Genomic DNA, 25895 nt, shown 5'->3' with positions numbered 1-25895 from the left:
TTTTTTTCTTCCAAAAATTACTTCCCTTTTTTTTTCCCCCAATTTTTGGAAGAAAAGTTTCTTAGCCAGTCTGCCCCTCCATTTCCTTCCACTTTCCATTCTTTCCTTTGCACTTAAAACTCCCAAACAAGTAAATTTTCCCTTCTTTTCCCTTCCTTTTTTTGGGGGTACATTGGAGGGCTTAAAATCCCATTAGCTATTTACCAGCCTGGAGTCACAAATTCCAATCATATCCGCATATAGAAAGCTCCTGATCTCTCCAAGGGGTTCTGCAAAATCTTCAGTCCTGGCCACTCCCTTAGACTTCTTTTTTAGCTAATCCATCGGCTACCCTGTTACCCTTTCTCCATGAATGAACGAGCCTACAGAAAATATCTCCAGGAATCAGGTTTGCATACGGGCTATCTGTATTGTTTTCTCGTCTTTGCTCTTTGAATCTCAATTCCCAAACTATCAAGTATTGAAGTTACAAACAAAGAGAAACATTTTTCAAGCACAGACAAGTTTCCCTTCACTCGGTGGATGGGGCTTCACAAGTTCCATTTCCCACAAGTTTGTCCTTGGATCATCTTTTGAAATGGAATTTATGAGGCCCCCATCCGCATACGGCAACAAGGAGCGAGGAAGTTTTTGTATACTTTGCAGGAAGGAGAAGCATCCACATATGACAGGAGCCATGTCATAGATAGCTTCTCGTCAAGCCATGGTTTAACAAGTCTCAAAGCTTTGATTTCAGACCACACACCAGCTGATTTTAAGCATCCCTCTTATTTTTTCCCTACGGAAAGAATTAGCCACTCATCACTCGATCAGTACTTTTTTTGCAGATCCCACCGATCTATTTGCAATAATTCCTCCTCGACTCCACAAAATCCACTGTTTAGTGTTGTTTTTGAATATGTGTATAATGCACAATTTAAATGCTCCACCCTCCAATTTGATGAAACTCTTAACTCTGTCGCATACCCAAATCTATGTTAACGTGGTGATACTTAAAAAAAAAAAAAAAATTTTCAAAAACTTTGTAGAGTAATAAGGACCAGTTTTCGAATATTCCCGTCAACAAAGTCTGTCCATGTAAATATATTCGAGGACAATGATATGTCAATTTGTAGTAACTAAAGTGTCTGATTGTGAATCTAACAATAGCTTAGGAAATGTTAACAATAGCATTTTGGTTGGAAGCTTAGGAAGTGTTGCCTCAAAATTGAGGACTTGAATTGCTTGTTTTATGGATGGCGTCTAAGACTGCTGTCCGGATGAGCACACCATAGGCCTGATATCAACAAATACTCGACTTGTTTGAGATCAAAATCATTGTTTAACCTCCCATCCACAGCTAATGAAACTTTCCCCGATCCATACAAGTCCCAAACCCATTCCAGGAGTCCTGTTTCAGATTTTTCGTGAGTCGACATTGGATCGGTTGAAGACTTCCTTCCACTGCCAATTTCTAAAGCGACCACCCCAAAGCTATAAACATCGGACTCCTTGCTAGGCCTGCCAGTGCTTACAAGCTCAGGGGCTAAGTAGCCAAATGTTCCGGCCAAACCTGTCGATCGTGGTCCTAGTTCATGGTCCATAAGTCTAGCCAAGCCAAAATCTCCAAGTTTGGCACTACAACTTGAATCTAGCATTACATTGCTTGATTTGATGTCCCTGTGTATCACACATTGTCCCCACTTTTCATGAAGATACGGCAAAGTAGATGCCAACCCAAGTGCTATTTTGTATCTCTGACTCCAACCAAGAACATTGTTCCTGCCAAATAGATGAGTATCTAGGCTTCCATTTGACAAGAATTCATAGACAAGCAAGAACTCACCTTCATCATGGCACCAGCCGATAAGCTGGACAAGATTTCGATGCCTCAAACTACTTATGATCTTCACTATCATGGCACCAGCCGATAAGCTGGACAAGATTTCAATGCCTCAAACTACTTATGATCTTCACTTCAGTTACGTATTGCTTTTTCCCCTGCTTAGAACTCCTTGAGAACTTCACAGCCACTGCAATATTCAAATCAACTAGTTGACCTTTGTAAACCTTTCCAAATCCTCCCTCACCCAACTTTCTCTCGTTGGAGAAATTATTAGTAGCTGAAGTAAGATCTTCGTAAGAAAACTTTTTTGCTCCTGGCCCCCCTTTCTAAATCATCGTTGGTAGAAGTTGTCGAGTTGGCAGCCATTTCCAAATTGGCCGTGGCAGTTTGTTTGTTTCTCCTTAAAGCTTCAATTACTATTAATCCACCCATAATCAAGATTGCTCCAGCTGCTGTTAAGTCTGCAACTAATCCAATTTTCTTTGCTTTACTCCCATGTCTTTGCTATATCGAGGTTCGAGCTAAACTCCCATGATTCAAGTGTATGTCTTTCAACATACGGACTTGTGGCAGCTGAAAATCCAACTGCAGCACATTGAGGAAGAATGTCCTTCAAATTTATCTGATAAGAAATACTAGAGTTAGGACTTGATCCATAACTCCAGAAAACACTCAGATTTTCCGTAGAAGAATTGTAGATAATCCAAGCATCAGCAGGGTCTCCCCTGAGCAAGCTGGCATTCTAGGACGTGGTTATAGAGGAAGTAATTGAATTATTGTTGATACCAACATGTTCAAAAGGAGGATCCCATTCTGGATTTGCAAACGAATCAAATTCAACCGAAACTATCTGGTTGTCGGAGGAATCACTTGTGCTGGTATTAACAATCCTAGAAATCCACCGCCCGAGTTTGGTGGGATTTGAAAACCAACAGGAGCAAGAAAGAAAGCAAGCCCCTGGCCATAAGGGGTACGATTTTGAGTGTCAATGATGGAAGCAGAAATGAGTAGTGAAGTCAGCTACTTTCCCTCAGTGTGAATCCCAGATGGGAACAGGCTCTGAATAGATAGATTGACCAACCTGATAAAGATAATCAACATTGTTGAATTCAATTTCTCCAACTGAAGCTATTGCATCTCCTCCATAGAGTATGGCGCTTAAATCAGGAGTAAACCGAGTTATCTGAAAAGAAACTGTATTGGCCAAGCAAATAACCTGGAAGTAGGGAATCAAGAAAGCAAATCTATTGAATTCAGTGGCCATCATGGACTCTACTGGTATGAGCAAAGTGCTAGACTGCTAGCTATATAGTATATACTTCCATGAATGTAATGATGATATTTTGTAAAGTGTATTATTTAGTCAAAGTCTTGGGATTCAAGTTTCAACTATCCAACATTCTGTATCTTCTCGAATGATCTTTTTACCTCTGTAAGAACCGACGAAGAAAGGGAAGCAAACTATAAAGATTGACTCGAATTTCTGATGAATGATGAGTGCTGGCTCATCATTCATCGAAAGTGATGATGTTCTCAAATGTACAATTAGAATAACTATTTCGGCTTTTGTAGTTACTTTTATCTTATCTTTTTGGGATGTCAGCAGAAAACAAAATCGGATCCCATCCCATTAGCACCCTCGCGAGTCAACGCTGTATGTATTCTGATTATGTATTGCCAATCACACACAAAATTACTTGTTCTTCCTCAAAATTCACTCCTCTGGGTGACTCTTCCGGAAGATTACAGTCACCAAATGTATAAAGCTCCGATTTTTGACATAAAGTCCATCGTGTAACAAACTAAAGATAATTAATGTGAATCTTCTAGCATAGTAATCAAACAAGCATGATCGAATGTGTCGTAAGAGAGTAGAATAACATATTTAACTAATGTTTTAATATATATGTATGACTAATACGAGTAATGTGGAGTATTTTTATTGATCAAACACTAACTACCCCACTTGCTGTATGATTGGTTTGAGCCTAGATAAAATTTGTTGGTATTAATATAAGAGCATAATATGGTATAGAGATGCAACCTAACATCATTATTAGTTCCAAGCTCTAATTAATTCTCACCCAAAAAAGAAAAAAAGAAAAAATAAAAAATCCTAAAGGCTAATAGTGTTAATCCCATTTTTAATCATTACACTTTGGACTGGACTATGTTGCCTTCCCTAGATGCGTCATAGATGTATCCAAAAATTAACCGGTTGAAAATTAGATGAGAATAACAAGTTTTTGAGAACGAATTATCTATATGTGATCATACCAGCACTAATATACCAGGATTTTATTAAAATATTTGAATTGAAGTTAATTCTTCTTTTTTTTTGAATTGGTGATTCTTTGAAAAATTCTCGAGTTACACCCCATTCTTTGAAGGGATCAAAGAAAGAGTTATCTAAATGAGTTGTTAATTTTAGTGGGAAATATAATCATAGTTGGAATGAAACTGTGATGAGAAAATAGTATCGACTCTTTTAAGGTCACGACCAAAAGAAAAGAGAAAAAATTTTAAAAATTATTACATGTTTATGAGCACACTTTTCAACAGCACATCTTTCTACAAAAACTCCAAAAAAAAAAATAACAATCCAAACAGATTTTAAGAATTCAAGAACCAGACAAAGGGCCTATTTGGCAAATAAGTTTTTGATCGAGTTTGTCTGCTATAAATTTTTTAACAACTTTAATTACAATAATCTCAAAAAACTTCTCAAAATTTTTAAACTATACATTTCAGAACATCTAAATATTTACATATTTTAAAAAATTTATCTACAAGTTCTATAATAAGTTACAGTAAAATTTTATATAAACATCTAAAAAATTCATTTGACAAACGGAGCATAAGCATTTTAAGTTTCTTCACTCGGTAGAGAAATACACGTTTACTCGCTTCGATGCACGAGAAAACAATTTCTACTGTAGCTGTAGTACTCAATTAATCGATTAACATTACCCGCCATAAATTATCAAACTTACCAACCCCGTAGCAATGTTTTGAAATCCGAACCGGACCGACCGGTCGAACCGCGAACCGGCCATGTGTCCGGTCCGGTTTATAACTTGTGTTGACTTGGTCCAAAAACCGGTCAAACCCGTAAAAAACTGTTAAACCCGAATCGAACCGTGAACCGCGATTTTTCAATTTTTTTGATTAAAAGAAGGGGTGTTCTTTTGGTTTGGGTGTATAAAATTAGTAGATGGCAATGGGCGCGGGAGTTGGGCTGGGGGACCTCCTCCCGCATCCCCCTCCCCGCTGACCTACAAACTCCCCTCGGTCCCACGCTCCGCCCCACATTGCCCCGTCCCTCGCTACCCGCTCCCAGGCTGCCTCACTTCTCCCCGCGTCGGGCAGCTAATAAAAATTTTTGTTATATTAATTTTATTATGGTTAAATTTTAGCAAATAATCAAGTACTAAAATATTAACACATCATCAAATTATTATTCATTATAATTTTACAATTGAAACTTATAAAAACAATCAAACAAAAAATATTTGAATACAATCCAACATGATGAAATAAATATAACTAAAGTAGTCAAGTTTTTACTTTTGGCACAAATACAATCACTAATTCATTATTGTGCTTGTGCTTTTTTAAGAAAAAAATATTATTGTATTAAGTGTAATTAGGGATTTAGTATAAATGTATTAATAAATTTAGTATAACCAATTAATAATTTGTATTAGTACACATATATAATTATTAATATAATTAATAATATCAATTATATTATATATACTAATAGACATTATATAATACATATAACTAATAATATCATTATCATAAGTTTGTAACTAATTAAATTATATATATATATAATCATATACATCATATATTTTATAATATTTATTTTTTTTCTAAAGTGCGTTGCGGACGGGGATAGGGCGGACATTCTCCCGCCTCCTGCCCGTTCTAAGCCCGGCCCCTCCCCGACCCCAATCCCCTCCCCATGCCCCCGATTGGGACCGGTGCTCCCGTCACCTGTCCCCCATTACTATCCTTATGTAAAATATTTTCCCTTGGAAAATGTTTTCAGGGTCTGTTTGTTTGGAAGGAAAATCTTTTCCAAGAAAACATTTTCCATATTTTCGGTTGTTTGGTTGTCAGTTAATTTGGGAAAATAATTTCTGACATAAAAGAAGTTACAACCACGGAAGGAAAATAACTTCACTTATTTTCCATTCTAAAAAAGCCGTCTTCTTCTTCGCAGCGACATCTCCTCAGCTCCGGCAAATAAAAGCCTCCAGCGATACCATCGATAAAATCCTCCGGCGACATCTCATCAGCGAACAAATCCCTTCTTCGCAGCGGCATCTCCAACTCCGGCAAAGACCCAATTTCGGAGGTAACAGATGATCTCTCTCTCTCTCTCTCTGTCTCTCTCTCTCTCTTTCTCTCTCTCATTTTTTTCCTTTAAAAGCTGCCAATATCAACGGCTCAAGTCATGTGTGGATGCGTTTGTGTGAGTGTGAGTTTCTGTGGTCCATTTCTCTGGTCATCGGAACTAGACTTAGCCATTGCGGCCGTTAACCATCTCCCCCTCTCTCTCTCTTCAGTCTGCTTTTTGTTTGTGAGCTGTGCCCGCCATTGTGGATGCGTTTGCTTATGCAGCCTCACTAGCTTGTTTGACGGCCTAAGCACAATCTCATTCTCGTTCCTACAATAGCATTTCCAACAAGGGTGAAGACTCCATAAGTATTTCCAGAGGTATGATGGTCTCTTATTAGTTTTTTTCCCCTCCCTTTTCCTTTGAGAAATTGTCTAGAATTACTGGTGTAGATTCTTGAAGTTGCATTTGAATGAATTTTTGTGGGTTGCTTTTGTTTTAGTTTGTTCTTACCTGATTAGGGTTAAATCTGATTTGATTGATGCTAATGAATTAATTTGGCTGCTGAGTTTTGGGGGTTTTATGATTCTTGGAATCAGAATCCGGATAGGGTAGGGTAGGGTAGTGCTTTTCTTACAATCTGGTGAGACCGTTTGTAAAAGTTTTAGTGAATTCATTGAGTTTGTGAAGCCACGGGCTGATTCTTGCCGTAGCTGCTTGATTGAAAAGGGAATATAACCGTGGAAACACTTTTGTCTTAATATACTGAAATCTTTCCTCAAACGAAATGAAACACAAGCAGGGCAGCTTCCCAAGTCATGAGATTCCAAGACACTTCTGTCTGCTGTGTTTCTAATTTACCAACTACAGTCTCCAGTCCATCCTTCCACCTCTAACCCCAGCCACAATCCACCAACCAACTTCTCTGTCCCTGTGTTACCTGTTTTATTTTTATGTATGTACGTTGCTAGCAGTTCATAGGCATGATCCCATAAATCAGATTTTGAAAGAAAATGGATTTTGCTATTTCAACAGGCATGATCCTATGGTGTTTTTAGCTCTGCATTGCTTGGATGCAGAGAATTTTTGCAATTCCGTTGAGCATTTCAATAATATAATTGTCTGCCCTTTTGATTTGGTTGACTGATTGCATCATAGCTGCTTGTCATAGGTTTCTAAGGAAGTTTTAACCTTCTTAAGACAAAACTTTGAAAGTTTATGAGAATTCGCCAAAGTCATTTTCAGCACAATATTAATTAGCAGTATTCTGTGTCACAAGCAAACAAGGATTATGTGCCCCTACAGTGTTAAACTTTCACTCATTTCCACTTTAGAGCTAAGTTTATCAGAATCTGTCCAACTAAGTAACAAAACCTGGTTAATGGATGGATAAGTATCGAACTAAGTCTAGCTTAGCCTTAAGTTCCAACTAAGTAACAAAACCTGGTTAATGGATGGATGGATGTATATTACAATAAGTTCCAGGCCTGTTTCCTCTTTTATACTCTTATTTTTCTTTGGCTCGCCCACATTTAAGAAGAACATTAACTGCTATTGGTATAACCTGCATCACTCTGCAATTGAGACCCCTGCATCACTCTAGCTTTTTCTGGTACAGTACTAATAGTCTACTACTAATAGTCTACTGCTACGTGAATTAAATGTTTATTACCCAAACAAGTAATCTTATTGGCGTCATGGTTTTGGGCGGCAGTTGGATTTCTGTTGCGAATTTCTGTTCAAGTAATCGTACTCCTTCTTTAATTCCATGATGATTTGAAGTCAACATCCGTGAACTTTTTCCACTTGTGACCATGAAACTTTCTATCTAAAATGGTACAAATCCTTACTCGATCCATCACTGTAATAAAGAAACAAGTATGCAAAATTTATGAAGACTTGCAGCTTTATCATTGTGGAATTTACCGAAATTATCTAAACCTAGCCTTCAATCTTCACTCTTCGGTCTTCCTGCTTCCTAAAATTGCCGTCTCTAATTCCTTCTCCCCTTAATGGCTTAATCCTAATCCTTCTCCAAAGTCCAAAGTCCAAACTCCAATCTTGATCCATAGCAATCAGCAAAAAGGAAGCATGAAGTTTTTCTACTCACCGCATCGATTCTAAGCCAAAAAACTCTGGAATTCAAGCTATTACCGGGTTCGTTTATCTTTTTCCCTTTTTTTTAATCTTTCTTTGTTGATTGCTGGGTTTTAGGAACCGTCCCCTCGGCCCTTTGTGGTTGCTGTTTTTGGGAAAAAGATTGAATTTTGATGCTTGCAGTTTCATGTTTTGCCTTGCTATAGGAAGATCAGAGGCAATATGTGAATTTCTGGATTGATATTCTGTGAATTTTTGTGGGTTTTGATTATTAGTTATAATTCTTGCACTGCAGTTATGAGTTTTGTAGTTGTAGATTGGTCCAGTTGCAGGTGGTAGATCTGATTCTGTAATAGCTGATTGAACTGTACTGTTATCTTCTTTTGGTTACTAGTTCAGTTGGAACTTTTGTTGGAAGGGAATTGTAGTAGCGTCATAATTGAAGAAGAATGATGATGCCGTAAAATCCTATTTCATTTTAAGTTGTTGCTTGAAAGATAAGATAGTGTGAATAAATTTTTGTATATGTTTGTAATTTTCCTGCTCCAGAGTTGCACAGCTGATTGGTAAATTTTTTGTTGCGTCATTTTGGTTCGAAATTAGCAGGACTATGAAGAAACTGAAAGGATCTATCTTCTTTTTTCACTATGAATTGGTTTACGATACTTCCTGATATTCGGTAATGAAATTTGCATGCGTACGTTCAATGTCTTGGGGGAGCCTCTAATTATACAATTTGTTTGTTGGGCATATGATCTTTATTGACTTGTCATTGCAGCAGCAGCCTAAATGATTAGATTATATTTTTGCTATTCCTCCATTTCATAGACTAACTTGGTAAAGTAAAAAAAAGTTGAAAAACAAAAGATCTGGTTTGTCCTCAAATTAGATAAGGTATTTTTTTTGGTTTGTCCTCAAATTAGATAAGCTCATCAGTCTGTTTGTCCTGTAATTTTTGTTTTGTTTTGTTTTTTTACTCGTTAGTTGCCTTTGTTGCCTGGCTCGAAGATTGTAGCAAAGGTGAATCAATAGGTTAATCTATTATCTTACTATGGAGACTGCTGGCCAAGAGAAAGTGCGAGTTTCTGCACAAAATGTTTTTGAATAGGCTTTTGTGAATGAAAGTCAAAAAAAAAACCTCATATGCACATGAACTCCAGTAGACGTATGTTTCCTGAAATTCCACAATGATAAAGCCGCAAGTCTTCATAAATTTTGCATACTTGTTTCTTTATTACAGTGATGGATCGAGTAAGGATTTGTACCATTTTAGATAGAAAGTTTCATGGTCACAAGTGGAAAAAGTTCACGGATGTTGACTTCAAATCATCATGGAATTAAAGAAGGACGAATAGTCTTAAGCATCATTGATTCTACTAAAATTATTGCAATGCATCAAATCATTTTAAATTTACAATTGATCCACTATAATGTGTCCCGAATCACTAGTAGCACTAATGTTTCATAGCCGTGCATCACTAGGTGTATATTTTAGTTTTGGCAATTATTACAAAACTAGGATTATCTTTTGTTAAGGTGCCATTGGATGTCTTCTTGTTATTTGAGAAATTTGATACAAAATTTCCCATCCTCCTTGGCTATGTATTAATTTATTTGTTGAATATTCATAATTAGCTATGTATTAATTATGTGCATAGGTGTGTGTGTATATGTGTGTGTATATATATATTTATTTATTGAACCGGGGTTGAACCGGTCCGACCGATTGAACCTTGACCCTTTCACTTCACCGGTTCAATTGACGGTCCGAGTTTTAAAACATTGCCCCGTAGGCGAAAGAGCGGGTGAGTTGATGACATACATGGCGGCTGAGGAGGATGAAGGGCCGCCCCGAATCGAACCCACCAGTTTTGATCTAATTGTGGTGGGCACCGGACTTCCGGAGTCCATCATCGCCGCCGCTGCAGCTTCAGCCGGAAAGACCGTACTTCAAATCAATCCTGACCCTTACTACCATAGCCCCTTCGCTTCCCTTTCACCCAAAGACCTCATCTCTTTCCTCCATCTCCATTCTGCTACCACTTCTGATCATGATTATACTGATTTTCGTACGGTCGATTCACCAACCGACCAAACAACCGACTCCTCATTCAACATTCTGCCCCTCAGCACTCGCCCTCTCTACTCTTCCGTGGAGGTCCACGTGTACTCCCCTGAAAAAGTTTTGGATGATTCACTGCAAAAAGAATTTAACCTTGATTTAGCGGGGCCTAGGGTTCTATTCTGCGCGGATCCCATGGTGGATTTGATTGTGGATGTGGATGTTCAGAACTGCATGAGTTTCATGAGCGTGGACACCAGCTATTGTATTTATGATGAATGCCGAAAAGGCAAAGGTGGGGGGCTTTTGTGGAATAGTGTGCCGGGTTCACGTAACGCCATATTCAGAGATAGAAGCTTGAGCTTGAAGGAGAAGAATCAGTTAATGAGGTTCTTCAAGCTGCTTCAGGCCCATTATCATTCCAATTCTAAATCTAGTACCATGACTAGTAACGAGGAGGACGACGAAAATAATAGTAGCATGAAAATCACCCCAGAGGATTTAGAGACTCCATTTGTGGAGTTTTTGACTTGCAAAATTCGCTTGTCTCCCAAGCTAACATCGTAAGTAGATAACCATTATTTCTTCCATTTACCCATGATTTCTCTGTTTCTGAACTTATATGAATTTTTACTGTTTTGGGTTTATTTTTTAACTTCTCTTTTGTGGTTTGATATAGAATGGGACGGTTTTACCTTCTCTTCTTTCCGATTGGCTTCTTATTGACTTAAATTTTAGCCTAATACTATGAGTGAATACTGCCTGAATTATGACTCTGTTTACTATACCCGAAGTGAAAGTAAATTCTCAAATTCTGACATGTTTTGATCAACTAGTGTAATACTTGTAACTTCTCTTTTCTTAAGGATGCATTTACTTGGAGTTTAGTTGCATTTCAGCATATTTTTGACTTTTGATATATTTTTTGCCTGTCTGTCTAGGATCATTTTATATGCGATTACGATGGCAGATTATGAACAGGACAATGTGGAAGCTTGCAAAAAGGACATTGTCAAGACAAAAGTGGGGATTGATCGTTTAATGCTTTATCATAAATCCGTCGGCAGGTTTTCGTCTTCTATCATGTTTGTTTCATTTGAGAACCACATCCAATGTTGTTATGTACAGATTCATCGATTCTTAAGTTTGTGTGAGGTAGAGAGATTGGGAATTATCAACATTAATTTGATTCTCAACAGCGAGTAAAACACGCAGACAACATTTGGCAGTTGAGGGGAGTAAATGTTCTTACGCTCAGGATTATTTTAATTCTGTCCTGTGCTACTCTGTATGTTGTCCAGTCCAAAATGATCACAACTCCCCAGGTTTAATATTTTTTTTATGATCTCTTAAAACTCTTGCTTGTCTTATTAGAGCCCATCTGGGATTCATTAGTTGTATGATTTGTGTCATTGATTTTATAACCTGCATCATAGTCAATTTGGCTATAATGCCACCATTGTTGTGTTTATAGATTACTGGGTTGAAGCAAAGGTGTTTCTCCTTGTACTTCGTTGTAGTTCTTTGTTCATTTTTCTTGTAAAGAAGTAAAGATATGAATACATTCAGTTCTTTTTCCAGTTTTGAAATTTCATGCTCAAGGGCATTACTCTATCAACTTTTATAGGTTCCGTGGTGCAACTGGTGCTATGCTATATCCTATTTATGGACAAGGAGAACTGGCACATTTCTTTTGCCGTCGTGCTGCTATCATGGGTGGCATTTCGGTGAGTATTTAATCATAAAGCATATGGTCTAACATTTGGACAACTCAAACGTTTATTTATTCTGGGCTGCTCATTTTATTCATCATGGGGCATTGACAATTACTAGTTACATTAAGCTTTTGGACTTGGGTTTTAATTAGCTGCCATTGTCAAGGTAGAAAAGGGGTGGAAGAAACATTAAAAGGAGCAACATCTCTCTCTAAAATAACCTGTGGGTGTCACTGCTGCTTTATTCCTACTCTCTTTTTCCTTGACCTGACTGCTGATGAGTGATGGGTTGATGTATGAGTCATGCCACTGATTCTCTTGTTCTTTTTGTTGAGTCATAAGCATTCCTTAATTTTACTAATTTCTCCATGCAGATTACTCAAATGCCTGTGGTTGGTCTGCTTGTTGACAAGGTTTGGTTGAATTTTTTTTGCTTTCTTTTTTATGCCATTCCTCTTCTACACCCAGCATAGCTGCTGATGAGAAATCTATGAGTTTGTATGTATCACTTTGCACATTTTGCAGGATGTTGGGAATTATAAGGGTGTTAAGCTGGTTACGGGACAAGAATTATTCAGCCATCATCTTATCCTTGCCCCCACATTTGTGATCCCACCAGGGTTGACTACTCCCTCAGTTTCTCCACAAGATGTTTATTATGATTTTGTCCAACAAGATGCCAGAGAGAAGGTGGTCAGGGGAATTTGCATCACAGATAATTCCTTTAAACCGGATGTAGCAAATTGTCTGGTGTTCTATACCCCTAAATGTAAGTTCCGAATACAACATAATTCTTTTCTTGTATTTGATTTAGACTACTTTATTAGCTGACTTTCACTCTCTAGCTTTATGCCCTGACCAGATGACATCAGTCCGCATCTTCCAATTGAGCAGTAATGTGCGGGCTTGTCCCTCTGGCATGTAAGTTACCTGTCAAAAGATAACGTGGAATGCCAGTACATTTTGGTAGATTCTATGTGCTAGGAAAGAATTTGTGCCAGACATGCTTATTTTTGTGATTCAAAGATAAGAGACGATGAAATACTTTTCAATTAACTCTTTCTTAGTTGCTAAAGATGTGAGCCATTCTGAACAATATTTTAGTGCAATTTATAAATCACAGTAATCATGCTTTTTGAACTTGAAATTCCTTATGTGGAGCTGAACGTGCCATCCTCTGATGTTTTCCCTTCTTGTGCAGGTTCGTCGTCTATCTATCAACTATATGTGGCGATGTTGTTCAAGGGAAGAGATCAATAAATGCAGCAATAGAAGCTTTGTTTTCAACTTCTGTTTCTGGTAACTCAGAGGATAATTCTAGGGATCCTCTGAGGGAGAATACAGTTGTGAAAGTGAAACCGACTTTACTTTGGAGCACTCTGTACATACAAGAGCTAATTATGGTTTGTTTTTGTGCTTTCTGTTTTTCTTTTGCTATCTTACCCCTTTTCTTATAAACTAGATTCTCACCATGTTTACAATTAGTTTGCATGTATTTTCTGCATTTCATCCTCCCATTTTTACCCTTCGGATAAGCTAATATTGGTTTGAAATGTGCATTCGTTTTGTTTTTGGCTGATGGCTCCGAAATCTTGGTACGTGTAGGGTGGATTTGATTGTGTCAGTTCAACCCCTATGCCTGATGGGAATCTGCAATATAGCCATGTTGTAGATGCAGCATTAAAGGTAAATGATGCTGCAATTATTTTCAGAACGAGATCTGTTTAATCTTTTTTTTATTCTTCTGTCCTGGAACTTGGAGATTTGATTTGGATCTGTAGCATAGTAACATATGTATACTGAGGGAAGGCCCTTCTGCTATTTGTGGCAGCTGTTTCAGAAGATGTATCCAGATGATGAATTCTTCCCGAAGAAAATGCCATGGTGGAATGAGGTCGTAGAGAATGGTGCATGCTTGTCTGAGGGTTAAAACTCCTGACATCTTTAAGCTGAAAGTGCTGGGATTTTGAATAATTCTCTGTTTTTGTCATATAGGATATAGATGCTAGTATGCTGCTACTAAGTTAAGGGGCGGTTTTGATAAATTTTGTGCTTCATGCATATTTTGCTAGAAACCAATTGAGACACATCGTTGAAACTGCGAAGAAATCTTGTGATAGTATGAATATGAGTGGCAGGTATACTTGGGGAGAAATCCTTCTGTATCAACTTTTATTCATCACAAGCTTTTTTTTTTTTAAATGGGGTCCGTAGACAAACGGAATCAAATGTGTTAATCAGTCCGGACTGAGATTAGATCAGCCAGCAATACATCCTTTACAAAAAAGGAAAAAGAAAGGGAAAAAAGGGTGGAGTATCAGTCCGCTCGTCCAAATTTGCTACTTCTATAGCCTTTTTGAGCAAGTATATGAGGCTAGGAATAATCAATGTCTTTAAATTCGGGCCTAAGAGTGAACCAAAAAAATTTTCAGTTTGCCTGGTTCAATTTCGATTCAAATGTATAATAATTTTTTATTTATTTTAGCATTAAAAATTTTGAATAAAATTAAAATATTTATTTTAGATAATAAAAATTGGTTGAACCTCAAAATTTTTATGGTTCAACCGTTTTTTGGCCAAATTTGACGAATTCAATTGATTTTTGGATTATTCATTGAATTGGAAACACTGGAATAATAGGAGATTATCAATATGTATTGCATCATTGGAAATAGAGAAAAATAAAAAAAAAACTCTTTATTTTTTTATATTTTATTTGACTTATATGCGTAAGATTAAAATACTAAATTCGTCTTTTTTGCCTAATTTGAAGAATTCAATCTGCTTTCTGATAGAGACTTCTTAATTAAAAATAGATTTTGCGAAGTGCTGGGTTGGTTATTAGGGGCCGATTTTTTGAATTCTAACCCTAAAAAAATCAACGAGTCACACACTAAGCATAGCAATTTTATCAAATAATCAATCGAATTTTTATTTAACCTTATGGAATTAAAACTAGTTTTGAGAAAAGGAATGAAGAGGTTTAAATTTAGCTTTCTAAATTAGATAAAAGGAAAAGAAAAGTCAAAGTTTATTTATTATTTCTCGTCTATAAATATTTAAAATTTTATGCCTAATACATCATAGATAGTTCGAACTGTATAGGAACAATAATCAATTTTAGCTCGGATGTTTTGTAAAGGAACCTTACCCCTTCTAATCCATTCGACGAGTGCAATTTCTAATCTCCGATTTTCTTTACTTTTCTTTCCTCTGGGCAATCTCGTGTGGAATTTTTCATTGCAATTAATTTGAATAGGATGATAACGTGCCTACAAAGAAGAAGAACATATAAACTTACTCCCGCATGGGACGCGCAATTTCACGGCAAACTTCAAACAAGGTTTCGCATCTGAGAATGATGAAGAAAATTTTTTGGGTTTTGTATCACTCTTGATTAGAGGTGTCAAATAAAACCATTTAATTAATTTTACCCATACCCGCCCATTAATAACTGGATATGGGTACATTAAATTTTTATATATGGATATAAATGGGTTACCCAATTAAACCCATTTAATAAATGGGTATAATTGGGTAACCCATCTAACCCATTTAACCCATTTCACTTACATTCCTGCTCTAGAAAAATAAAAACCAAGTGAAATCCTCGCTCTAGAAGAATCGGTCGTGACTCGTGAGTCGGCAGCGTAAGCAAGAAACGAGGGAAATTTTTGAAAAGAAGGAAGCAGAGAGCTAATAAGAGAGAGGAGAACTTGAGACTTTGAAATCATGATCAGCCGGTGAAACAAATGCGACGAAATTTTAGTTGCGCAATTCTCTTACGAAGCTCCGTATATTTACCGGTTTTGAGTTTCAGTTTCTTCTCTATTTGGTAAGATACTTCTAAACCTCCTTCTTTTAAGTTGTTTTTTTGAGAGAAAATTTTCAATTTTTTTAAGTCGCTTGTTATTCGTATTTATTGAAAATTTGTCTTTATTTGTATGCTAAATGAAGTGATTGCTAGTCTTCATAAGGATTTTTAACTATTTTTTATGTTAAGTATTTTTGTTTTATTTATTATATTTATTTGTTGGTTTTATCTTATCGCTTTATTTCCTTGTAATTTATTAATTTGATCATTTTTTAGCATCATCAATTTATGACAAATTTTAGCTTCCTTTCTTACCTTTTCAAATGAAAATTTAAATTTATAAACGAAAAAATACTAGGGGTTCAAAGTTTTGGATTAAATTTTTTTGTTAACTTTCATATTATTTAGTCCAAATTTTTAGATTCTCATTGTTCAATTATTAAATAATATGTAATTTTGCAACATGGCACGCGGAAGGAAAAAAAATTGATAATTAGACTTATTTGGCATAATAAGTAAATATTTAAAATTAATGATGTGTGTAAAATGGTATAAATTGATAATTTAGTTTACAAAATGAATTTATATGAGCTTGTAAAAAATTAGAATAAATGGGTTATAAATGGATAATTGGGTTACCCAACTCATTTTTTGACTTACCCATTTATACCCATCTAATTAAATGGATATAAATGGATTGACTCACTTGTACCCATTACCCATTTTACCCAACCCAAACCCGCCCAAATCACCCATTTTGCCACCTCTACTCTTGATGAACAAAAAATAAAGTCTTAAGAGTACTAATCATTCAAGTATTGCCAGTTTATCCAGCCAAAAATAAAAATAAAAATAAAGATGGAAACAAAAAGGTCTGGGTTTCTTTTTATGCAATTCTGCCTAAGGCATATTGTTTCTTTTATTTTCTTTGAGAAAGAGCATCCATCCGAAGTCTATGGCCTTGTTCTCAATTACTTTAGATTTTACAAGATCTAATTATAGAAACTGATTATAGACAATAATTAGAATTAGCAAAAGCTGCTCTTTGGGTGATTATAAAAATTTAGCTTTTTTAGTGATTAAATAATCTATAATTATAATATAGAAGCAATCGAGAATATCACAAAAAATAATTATTCAAAATCAGAATCCATAATTAGTTAAAATAATCAATTAATAACAAGCCCTATGTTATCTAAAATATATTACCAATTGTTACTATTTAATGTTCTTTTTTTTTTTTTTGTGTGTATGGGTTAGGGGTGCTGTCGAGTCGAGTCGAGTCGAGTTCGAGTAGTGCACTACTCGAGCTCAACTCGAGGCAAAATAACTAAGCTCGAGCTTGAGCTCGACTCGAGGCAAAATAACTAAACTTGAGCTCGAGCTCGTTAAGTTTTAAAATTCGAGCTCGAGCTCGAGCTCGACATCAATTTATGGAACTCGAGCTCGAGTTTAATTAAATGTAATTAATTCAAATCAAGCTCAATCGAACTTATTCGAGCTCAATCAAGCCTAATCAAGCTCAAGTAATAAAAATTAATATTTTATATATAATTTTAAATAAAGGATATTATTGACATTTCACAATAATAAAAATTAAAATATATATTATAAAAAACTCGATAGAACTCGTCGAGCTCTCGAGTATCATATTTCTAAGATCGAGCTCGACTCGATAGCTCTAACGAGCAGCTCGAACTCGAGCTGCTGACCAAGTAGCTCGGCTCGGTAGCTCGCGAGCTCGAGCCGAGCTATTTGGTTCAGCTCCAACCCTGGTATGGGTCACCATGTAAATATGCCGTTTGGATTAGCTGTTTTTTGGTGTGTTTTTGAAAAATTTTACTGTAGTAGAGTTTTTAGAGTATATTTTGAGATGTTTTTAAAATATATTTTGGGATATTTAAGAGTAGCAGAGTTTTTATAATATATTTTGGAATTTTTTTAAATATTAAAAATATTTAGACTATTTTTTAGAGTACTTTTTAAAATTTTTTATAGTATTTGAAAATTTAATTTTTGAAAAACTGATGAATCCAAACAGCTGTTTTACTCAACCAGAAATAATCCGTTCTATTTTAAAATTTTTTTTTGGGTCCCATAATTGGCCGTAATGAATTCTTTTCTATTCCTTCATTCTGGCATATAATTTAGTTTTTCATAAATTTGATTTCTTGTAGTTTGTTTCCTCACAGCCTTATATATACTAATAATTTACTTATATATTTGTGTCTTTTAGCCAATCAAATAAATCCTGACGTATCATTTGACGATTATTATAGAATGGTGACGCTTAAACATAAGAGTTGACAATCGAACACACCCCCCATTTTCTCCTAATAGGTGGCTTTTTGCTGGAGAAATGACTGTAAACTTATATTTGTAGACTCTTATTTTTTTTAATTATTTATAGACTCTATTTATAAACATCTTAAGGGAAAAAAAAAAAAAGAATTCTTTCCTTCCAAAAAACGTGTTTTATAAACATCTTAATGGGACTAACAGATTTGCCTCAGTTAGCTTGGCCTTCAAGCATATCTGTTTTCTGACACGCACACACACACACACACACACACACACACAATATTTCAACAACCCAACACACAGTCACATACTCCCTCGGCCTCACCCATTTTCTACGGTTTTACCTCTCACTTCCCAGTCCCAACTCCCTCAGGCCTTCTCAGTTCTCTGCTATCTCGTTTCTTCTTACTATTGCCTGAAAAATTTCAGGTACTAAATGATATCCTAAATGATATCATTTTTTTTATCCTAAATGACATCCTCCTCTCTCTTCGCTCAAACTTTGATACTAATGATATCCTACATTCATCTTTTCATCTTTTTTTTTTTTGGAACGATTTTTATGTTAATGATGCTTGGAATTCTGGAAACCTCTTGTTCTCCAGCCATTTAGGTTTTTTTCCCCTTCCGGTTGAAATATGAAGCACACCAGGAAAATGATTCTATTTGATTTCAGAGACAAGAAGTTTGTTCTTATTAAACTCCACTTCCTCTGATTTTTTTTTTTTTGTTTTTGTTTTTCTCCTTTGGTTTGCGTTTGCAAGCAAACATATGGATGCCTTTTTTTGGCTCTCATGAGTTCATTGCTGGGTCACTGCTTTAGCGAAGTTGTTTCTTAGATGGTCTTGAATGGAATATGTGGTTGGTTCTAAAGTGTAAACTATGGAGAGTGCTCCCCTATATTGATATTTACATTTTAGTGGTTTGGTTCGCAGAAGTGTGAACATTTGTTGGAATTGAATAGTGAACAATTTTGGATGTTTTAGAACTGCAGATAATTTATATACCTCACTAAACTATTGTACTATTCTTGTTTCCTTTTTTGGTGTATATAGGAAGTAAAATCGAATGAGCATTTGATGACAAACTAGGGCTTGTTGAAGACGAAAATTTAAAGAAATTCTACGTCCTAGTAGCAGTAGGCCGACACCTCCATTCTTGGCCTGTGATGGCTGCTGTAGCTTGCTTTTGTGGTTTTTTAGTTTACTCTCAGAAGAACTCTTGGAAATTGGAATTGTGATTTGCTTTGTGCCCAATTTCTTTGAAGTTGCTCTGTTCATGGTATGGAAACGCATCGGAGCTTCACACTCATAGAGATGACTGCTGGACGTGAATAATTGATGGTTTCTGATGTTTTCGAACTGCACAAGTTTATCTCATTAAAATTTTCTGATTTGCCTATTCTTAGAAAATGGACTCTGCCGATTTTTTTTTTTTGGGTTTAAATCTTGCTGTTAGAATGTCAAAGAAGAATAGTATACCCACATTAATTCTGTACGAATGCTGTTAGCATCTTGTTCTAGTTTATATTATTTTTCAAGCTATAGCCTATAACTCTATTAATTCTGTTTTTCTTTTCAAAATCAAGCTCTCGACCAGTATAGCTCTCCATGGACACTATTGCTGCCAAGAATACCGAGTTAAAATTCGCAAGTCTATTAATGAAAAAATATCCATGATATCATTTTATTTTGGTCACTTTTAATTTTTAATTTCTTTTTTGGATCCGGCAGGTTACTTTAGGAGATTTTGGAGTTGGTAAATCCAGCATTATATCACGTTTTGTGGACGAAGAATTCCCTGATGTTGATGTGAGCAATTTTAGGCAGTTAGTAGTTTTTTCCCGTATTTAAAAAAATAAAAAACCATTTGAAATTGGTTGATCATGTTGTTCATTGTAATATCAGCTGGGAGTTGACTCCATCCTGCGAACCCCGGAGGTGGGCGGTCAGGGCAACTATTCAGCAGTCAAAGTGAGAATATTTGACACTAATGCCCAAGAGCGTTATGGGGCCTTGCCCGACTCCTATTGTAGAGGGGCTGCTGGATGTATCATTGTCTATGATATAACTAGCAAGGTAGGTTTGCATTTGGCTACACACACACATATATATATATATATATATCATTGTCTATGATATAACTAGCAAGGTAGATTTGCATTTGGCTATACACACACATATATATATGTGTGTATGTATGTATGTATGTATAGTGAGTAGCTAGTAGTTAAGAAAACTTTCCTTGAATTGGTTTATCAGGTTTCATACGAAGGGGCCAAGACGTGGGTAGAGTACATGAAGCGTGCAGGTGTAACTTTAGCAAATATCCTTCGATTCAAATTTCATCTGTTTGACTCCTTTTGCTTTTTAACCCATTTTAATGCTACTACATTCTATGCTTGTAAATTTCAATAGCATCCAGATGGGATTTTGCTCTCCCTGTCATGGCACTCGCTGGTAATAAAGTGGATTTGGAGGATAAGAGACAAGTTACTACAGAGGTAAGTAAAATATTGTAGTTGCATGTTTGTATGAACTCTGTAATCTTCAATTTGATAATCACATGGTAAGAAGGCCTGAATGCGTACGGAAGATGGATACTAAAGCTGATGTTGGCTTATACAAAATGTTGCTTGGAGGATTTCTTTCTTTGTGAATGATACAATTCTTCGTTTTAAGTTTAAATCATTCAGGTAGAAGTAATTACTAAGATCCCTAAAGTCAAGAAGATATTTAAAACTCAATTGCATGTATTACCTGGATGTTTCTTGCTGTGCTTTCTGAGATCAAAACAACGACAAAAACCTTCATTGAATTATGTCAACAAACTCAGCTCGTTCCGTTGAAATTGTTGGAAAATGTGAAAATCACAGACCATATGCAACATCTCAGAAGGCAATTCTTCGGGTGTTCGTTATTCATGCTTTTGCAGGATGCAAAGCTTTTTGCTGATCAAAATGGTCTGATTTTCATGGAGACTTCTGCCAAGGTTGAGACCAACATCAAGGAACTTTTCTTTAAAATAGGTATACCACTTTGCTTGTTCTCCCTTCTTTTTGACATGTTTTAGTTTAGTCCACTCCAGAAGTTTTGAGTCCCTTTTATTTAATATTCAGCATCACGACTCTCTGTATGTAACGGAATTGTAGTTTCTGAAAGTAGAGAAGATCCGAATCTAATTTCTTGACATATTCTTTCTTTAATTATCCAAATAATGAAATTTGCCCGTAATTTGATTGTTAATATGTCGTGCGCAGCAACGACGCTCGCAGCTCAACCTGTTCATGCCGAGTGTGTTATAAACCTTGGAGACCCCTGTCCAGCAGCAGAACCATCAAAGTCATTGACTAATGATCATCATCACAGCAAGCAAGCCATAAACAGGCGAACAACTGATTCCACAATTCATTAGCCATGAATTACTCTTGCTTTACTAAATACTTCTTTCAGAGCTTGAATTTACACACCCGCATTATGGTTTTACCAAAACCCCGCGCGCCCAGGAGCACAGCTTCTCCTTCACCATGGAATTAATTGATATCTCTCTGTTTTGTTTCTTTTTGGTGCATTGCCTTTATGTGAACAGAAGCATAACAATAAGAACGGCAGTTGCCGGGGACTTACGACGTAGGCAATTGCAGCATTTTTGGGGTATAATCCGGGAGCTCCTTCAGTTCTTCTTCCATAGAAACAAATAGAACAGCTAGTCTCCAATCCAATACACTAAACACTAGATCAAAACTTTGGTTTTTTCATTCAAGCCCATTAGAATTAGTTATGCACCTTTAAGTCAGACAACTAGTTAATTTTACAGCTTAATCTATTATTTTTCTTTTCAAAAAAAAAAATAAGCTTCACAAATACGGAAAAGGAAAGGAAAACAAATACAGAAAAAAGGGAAATACTAAACTCCTAGAACTAATTAAGTGATGAAGTTGGGTCAATTTGCCGCACGCTCTTCTTCATTCTCTTCACGTTTGGTTCTGCTTTCCATTTTTGGTCAAATTTGTTTCTAAGTTTGTAAGACAAACTTCAAAAAGTCCGCCCCTTTTTGCACCCTTGCCATTTTCTTCTTTCTTAAACTGAACTCACGCGCACACGCACACGCACACGCACACGCACTCTCCTTCTTTTGGTACGGCTTAAACTTTTGTTTTCATGATAGAGGACGACAAGTGTTTCCTCCTTCAGCCCTTGAATAAAAGGAAATTTTTTTTTTTTGTGTTCTTTTAGGAAATCGTCAATGCAGTTTGGTCTTGCATATGTAAATGCAATTATCTCCAGGTTCATGTTCATAAACTCCGTCGTTATTTTCATTCTCTCCCATTTTTTCAATAAAATATAATAATAACGAGAAATCTTTTGAGGGCACATGATGTTTGGACATTTTTACATCAGATGTTTCATTTCATGGATAGGTATCGAGAAAGTCAGACAATAATGTCAAAGCTTGGAAAAGAATAGTATGCGTTTCTTTAAAGAAGTGCGTGGACGTAATTGTGTAAAACCTGTAGACATGAAAATGTTTGAGGAATCTGTTCCTCAAAAGCTTATAGAAAAGCAACCGAAGGCAATATTTTGGCATTTTAACTTTTAAAGAGTGCTGCACCCTTTTAAAGGTCTTTGTTCATTACATCAGCTACTCGACAAAGAGAAAACCAAATCCATCAGAGCCTTGACCTTTCATTCTCTCCTACTTCCGTGTGGCTTCTGTCATCATCATCATCTCTCGCTTCTTCATGATTTATGCTTAAATGAAGGAAATTAAATCAAGCAATTTTATTATTTAGTTTCCTAATCCTTTTTGTGAGAACCCAAAAATTTTTCTTAATTTTAGGTATTATTTTATTTCTTTGCACACATTTTCGGTATTTTCTTTATTATATTAATTTTCTAGATATTTTTATGAGTGAATTTAGTTTTTAAATCATTTTTCTAGTATAAGTTAGTTCCTGAGACAATAGTAGTGTATATTACACGTGGGACTCGCTAGCGCATTTTGTTCAATAAATTTGGACAATTAGGGTAAGTTTGTATTAAGGGACATTATTTTACAGGGTGTTAGGAAATAATTAGAGGTTAGTTAGATTAATTAGTATTGGGAGATAAGAGGATGAGATAAACATTAGAGGTGCCACGTGTTGCGTTACTATTCGAAGGTGGATTTTGACCAAATCTTTCTTACTTTTCCAAAACTAATTTTGACCCAAAATCATCTCCATTTTCTTCCTTCTTGGCCAAGCTTCTTAAGAGGAGAGAAGAGAGAAACCTTCAACTTTTGTTTTCCATTTCTTACTCACATCTTGAAATCCAACCACTAAAATCTCAAATTTATCCATAAAAGTGACTTGCTAAGAAAGATTAAAGGCATTGGTGGAGTGATTAGTGAAGAAAAAGCACTAAGCTACCTTATCTCTTGTGGTTCTAAGGTACTTTGTCAAGAAATTTCCTCTTTGTTCTTAATAATGGTAAATTAGTGATTTTTAGTGGCTAAATATGCTATTTTGTGGAAGATTTCATGGTTTGAGGTAGAGTTAGATAAATTTCAGATTTTATTGGTGATTTTTCTGTCCTTATATGATAATTGTTGGTTGGCCATGGAATGATAGCTTGATATGGTGTAAAATGAAGCTTTTATATGTTAGTTGTGGTTGTTTGCAGAAAATTTCAGTTTGTAGAGCAAAATTTTAGTTTTAGGGTTTCTATTTAGGGCTTTACTATGGTTGGTTGTTGAACTTTTGATTGGCTAAGATTGAAGGCTATTGTAACCCTAATGAGGTGTGTTGAATAGCCTATGATTTGTATGTGTACTTGTGGTTGTTTTAGATGAATGTAAATGGTTGTTTGTACGATGGAAAATGTGAAATTTAAGGGGAAATGCTGTCCAAAGTTTGAGGATATTGGGTTCCTTTGAGTTTAGATTGAGATTGGGTAGAAATGAAAGGTTTTGGGCTTGTTTATGTTTCTAGCACTAAATGTTATTTATTTTCCCTTCCAAGCTAGATTTGGTCTTGCATTAGTAGTTCATTGAATAGGTATACGACTCGTGTTCGAGTCTCAATTGTTGTTTCTTGCTTGTTTATAGGACGTGCCGGTGATTCGAGGCATACGTCGGAAGGAAACTTGTGAACTTGTTTACTTAAACTGGTGAGTGTACCATTGCGTAATTTAATGTTTAAATGGTTATTTGACCTTGAATCTTTGGACTGAATGACTGTGAACTCTGTGCATGAGACGAGAGTATACTTTATCACTCTCGTTCTCTTATCTGTGTGACTGTGTACTGTATAACTATGAATTCATTACTTGTGCATGGTTTGATATCGTTTGGGACTGTGTCCAACGACTTTACTGTGATATCTGAGCTTAAACCTCATTGGTCGTTAATCGGGTCGAGCCGGCAAGGGCCTGATCGATTAGATAACGAACCATGGATTTACTATTAGTCGAGTGGAATGTTATCTCCTCGACCTTGTGGTATACTCGAGTATCGCCCTCTCTGTTTCTGTGAAGTGTTCGGGGCCGGTAAGGGAAATGTTTGGTAGAAGGTATTTGGTGTAAAGTGGGATCTACGGTCTTGTTCGTTTCTTCAAACATTAACGGTCTGTGATCAAGTACTGCAAATGGGGAATTGGCTCTTGAGAGCCGACTGTATCCTTTTACTTCTGGTTTCATTATGGTGTACTTTTTTGTGTTTGATGGCCATGTATAACTGAGTATGTATGTACCTATGAATCTTGGTTGTGTGAATTGTTGGTACCTCATTGGGCGTAACTCACCCTCGTTATCTTTGTTTTCCTTACAGGAACTACTTTTGGAAATCATGATTTTGAGACATGAGTTGAGCTAGTTAGATATTCTTTTGTTCTTTTGTATAGCTCCTCGACAGTTGAAAATCCTAAATGTATCTCAATCCAATGATTCCTTTTGATTTGTAATCTTACCAACGTGTGTATATAAAAGTGTTTACTCATGACATATGTTGTATTTTCTTGGAAATGTACATTCTCTAGTATTAGATAAAGTTTACTTGCACTTGGTTGGATTTCGGACGAGTGCAGGAGTTGAACGAGAAAGAAGAAAAATTTGGCGGGTAACTGTTTACTGAATCCGGCCGAGTATCTGGCCAATTCTTGGCCGAGTATCTGGCCAATTCTTGGCCGAGTATCTGGCCAATTCTTGGCCTGATATCTGGCCGGATTCGCAGGGGATTTTGAAAAAAAAATTGAGTTGAGCTATTGCCTCCAATCCGGCCAGATATCAGCCGGATTGTGACGTGTCAGTCACTGTTCCATTTCATTTTCGTTTTCGTTCTTCGTTATTCGCGGTCGTCGAAACGTTTAAGCGTCGTACTATCATTTGGAACGTTTTAGCTTGTGTGTGATTGACTTAGTAGTCCTGACGAGAGATGGGCAGGCAGTTCGCTATCCCTTAGGGTACGCCCTAGGGGAAGGTGGGGCTATCACACTTTTAGTTTCTTTTTTCAGTGCCTAGTTTTGATAAGGTATAGTTTCCATAATTGAGTCCAAGTCCGAATAGTAATGAGTCAAGTATTAGTCCAACTCCTAGTTGGTTTTGGTTGATTACTCCCTTGGTTGGTCTATATATATAGCACTACTGCTAGCATGTTAACACTGGAGGAGGGACGGCTCCAAGAAATTGGTAAGAGCCTGATGAGAATTGTGAGAGCCGTGAGCACATGAGTGAAAGGGTCTCCGGCTTGTCTTTTGT

The 25895-nt window shown here is 36.3% G+C and overlaps 1 protein-coding gene and 1 pseudogene across 1 annotated transcript; one reads left to right on the top strand and one right to left on the bottom strand.

Moving 5' to 3' along the window:
- Positions 1-1104: 1104 nt before the first annotated feature.
- Positions 1105-3089, bottom strand: LOC113752203 (annotated as a pseudogene).
- Positions 3090-6037: 2948 nt separating this feature from the next.
- On the top strand, positions 6038-14244 carry LOC113753310 (rab escort protein 1-like). Its single transcript, XM_027297430.1, has 11 exons — positions 6038-6191; positions 6403-6553; positions 10064-10895; positions 11274-11399; positions 11960-12059; positions 12422-12460; positions 12573-12816; positions 12893-12968; positions 13249-13450; positions 13653-13733; positions 13879-14244. Exons 3-11 carry the CDS (start codon positions 10084-10086, stop codon positions 13975-13977), a joined length of 1779 nt encoding a protein of 592 aa, XP_027153231.1. The 5' UTR covers positions 6038-6191; positions 6403-6553; positions 10064-10083; the 3' UTR covers positions 13978-14244.
- Positions 14245-25895: the final 11651 nt, after the last annotated feature.

Source organism: Coffea eugenioides, chromosome 11 (assembly GCF_003713205.1).
Source record: "Coffea eugenioides isolate CCC68of chromosome 11, Ceug_1.0, whole genome shotgun sequence".
Lineage (NCBI taxonomy): Eukaryota > Viridiplantae > Streptophyta > Magnoliopsida > Gentianales > Rubiaceae > Coffea > Coffea eugenioides.
Note: the sequence above shows the minus strand (reverse complement) of the source record. Positions and strands in the feature narration are given on the sequence as shown.

Bases quoted from the DNA above. Each gene is read 5' to 3' on its own strand.
- LOC113753310 (XM_027297430.1), top strand. From the start codon at position 10,084: ATGACATACATGGCGGCTGAGGAGGATGAAGGGCCGCCCCGAATCGAA. The intron at 11,400-11,959 runs GTTTTCGTCTTC...CAACTTTTATAG, and splicing joins TATCATAAATCCGTCGGCAG to GTTCCGTGGTGCAACTGGTG. The intron at 13,734-13,878 runs GTAAATGATGCT...TATTTGTGGCAG, and splicing joins TTGTAGATGCAGCATTAAAG to CTGTTTCAGAAGATGTATCC.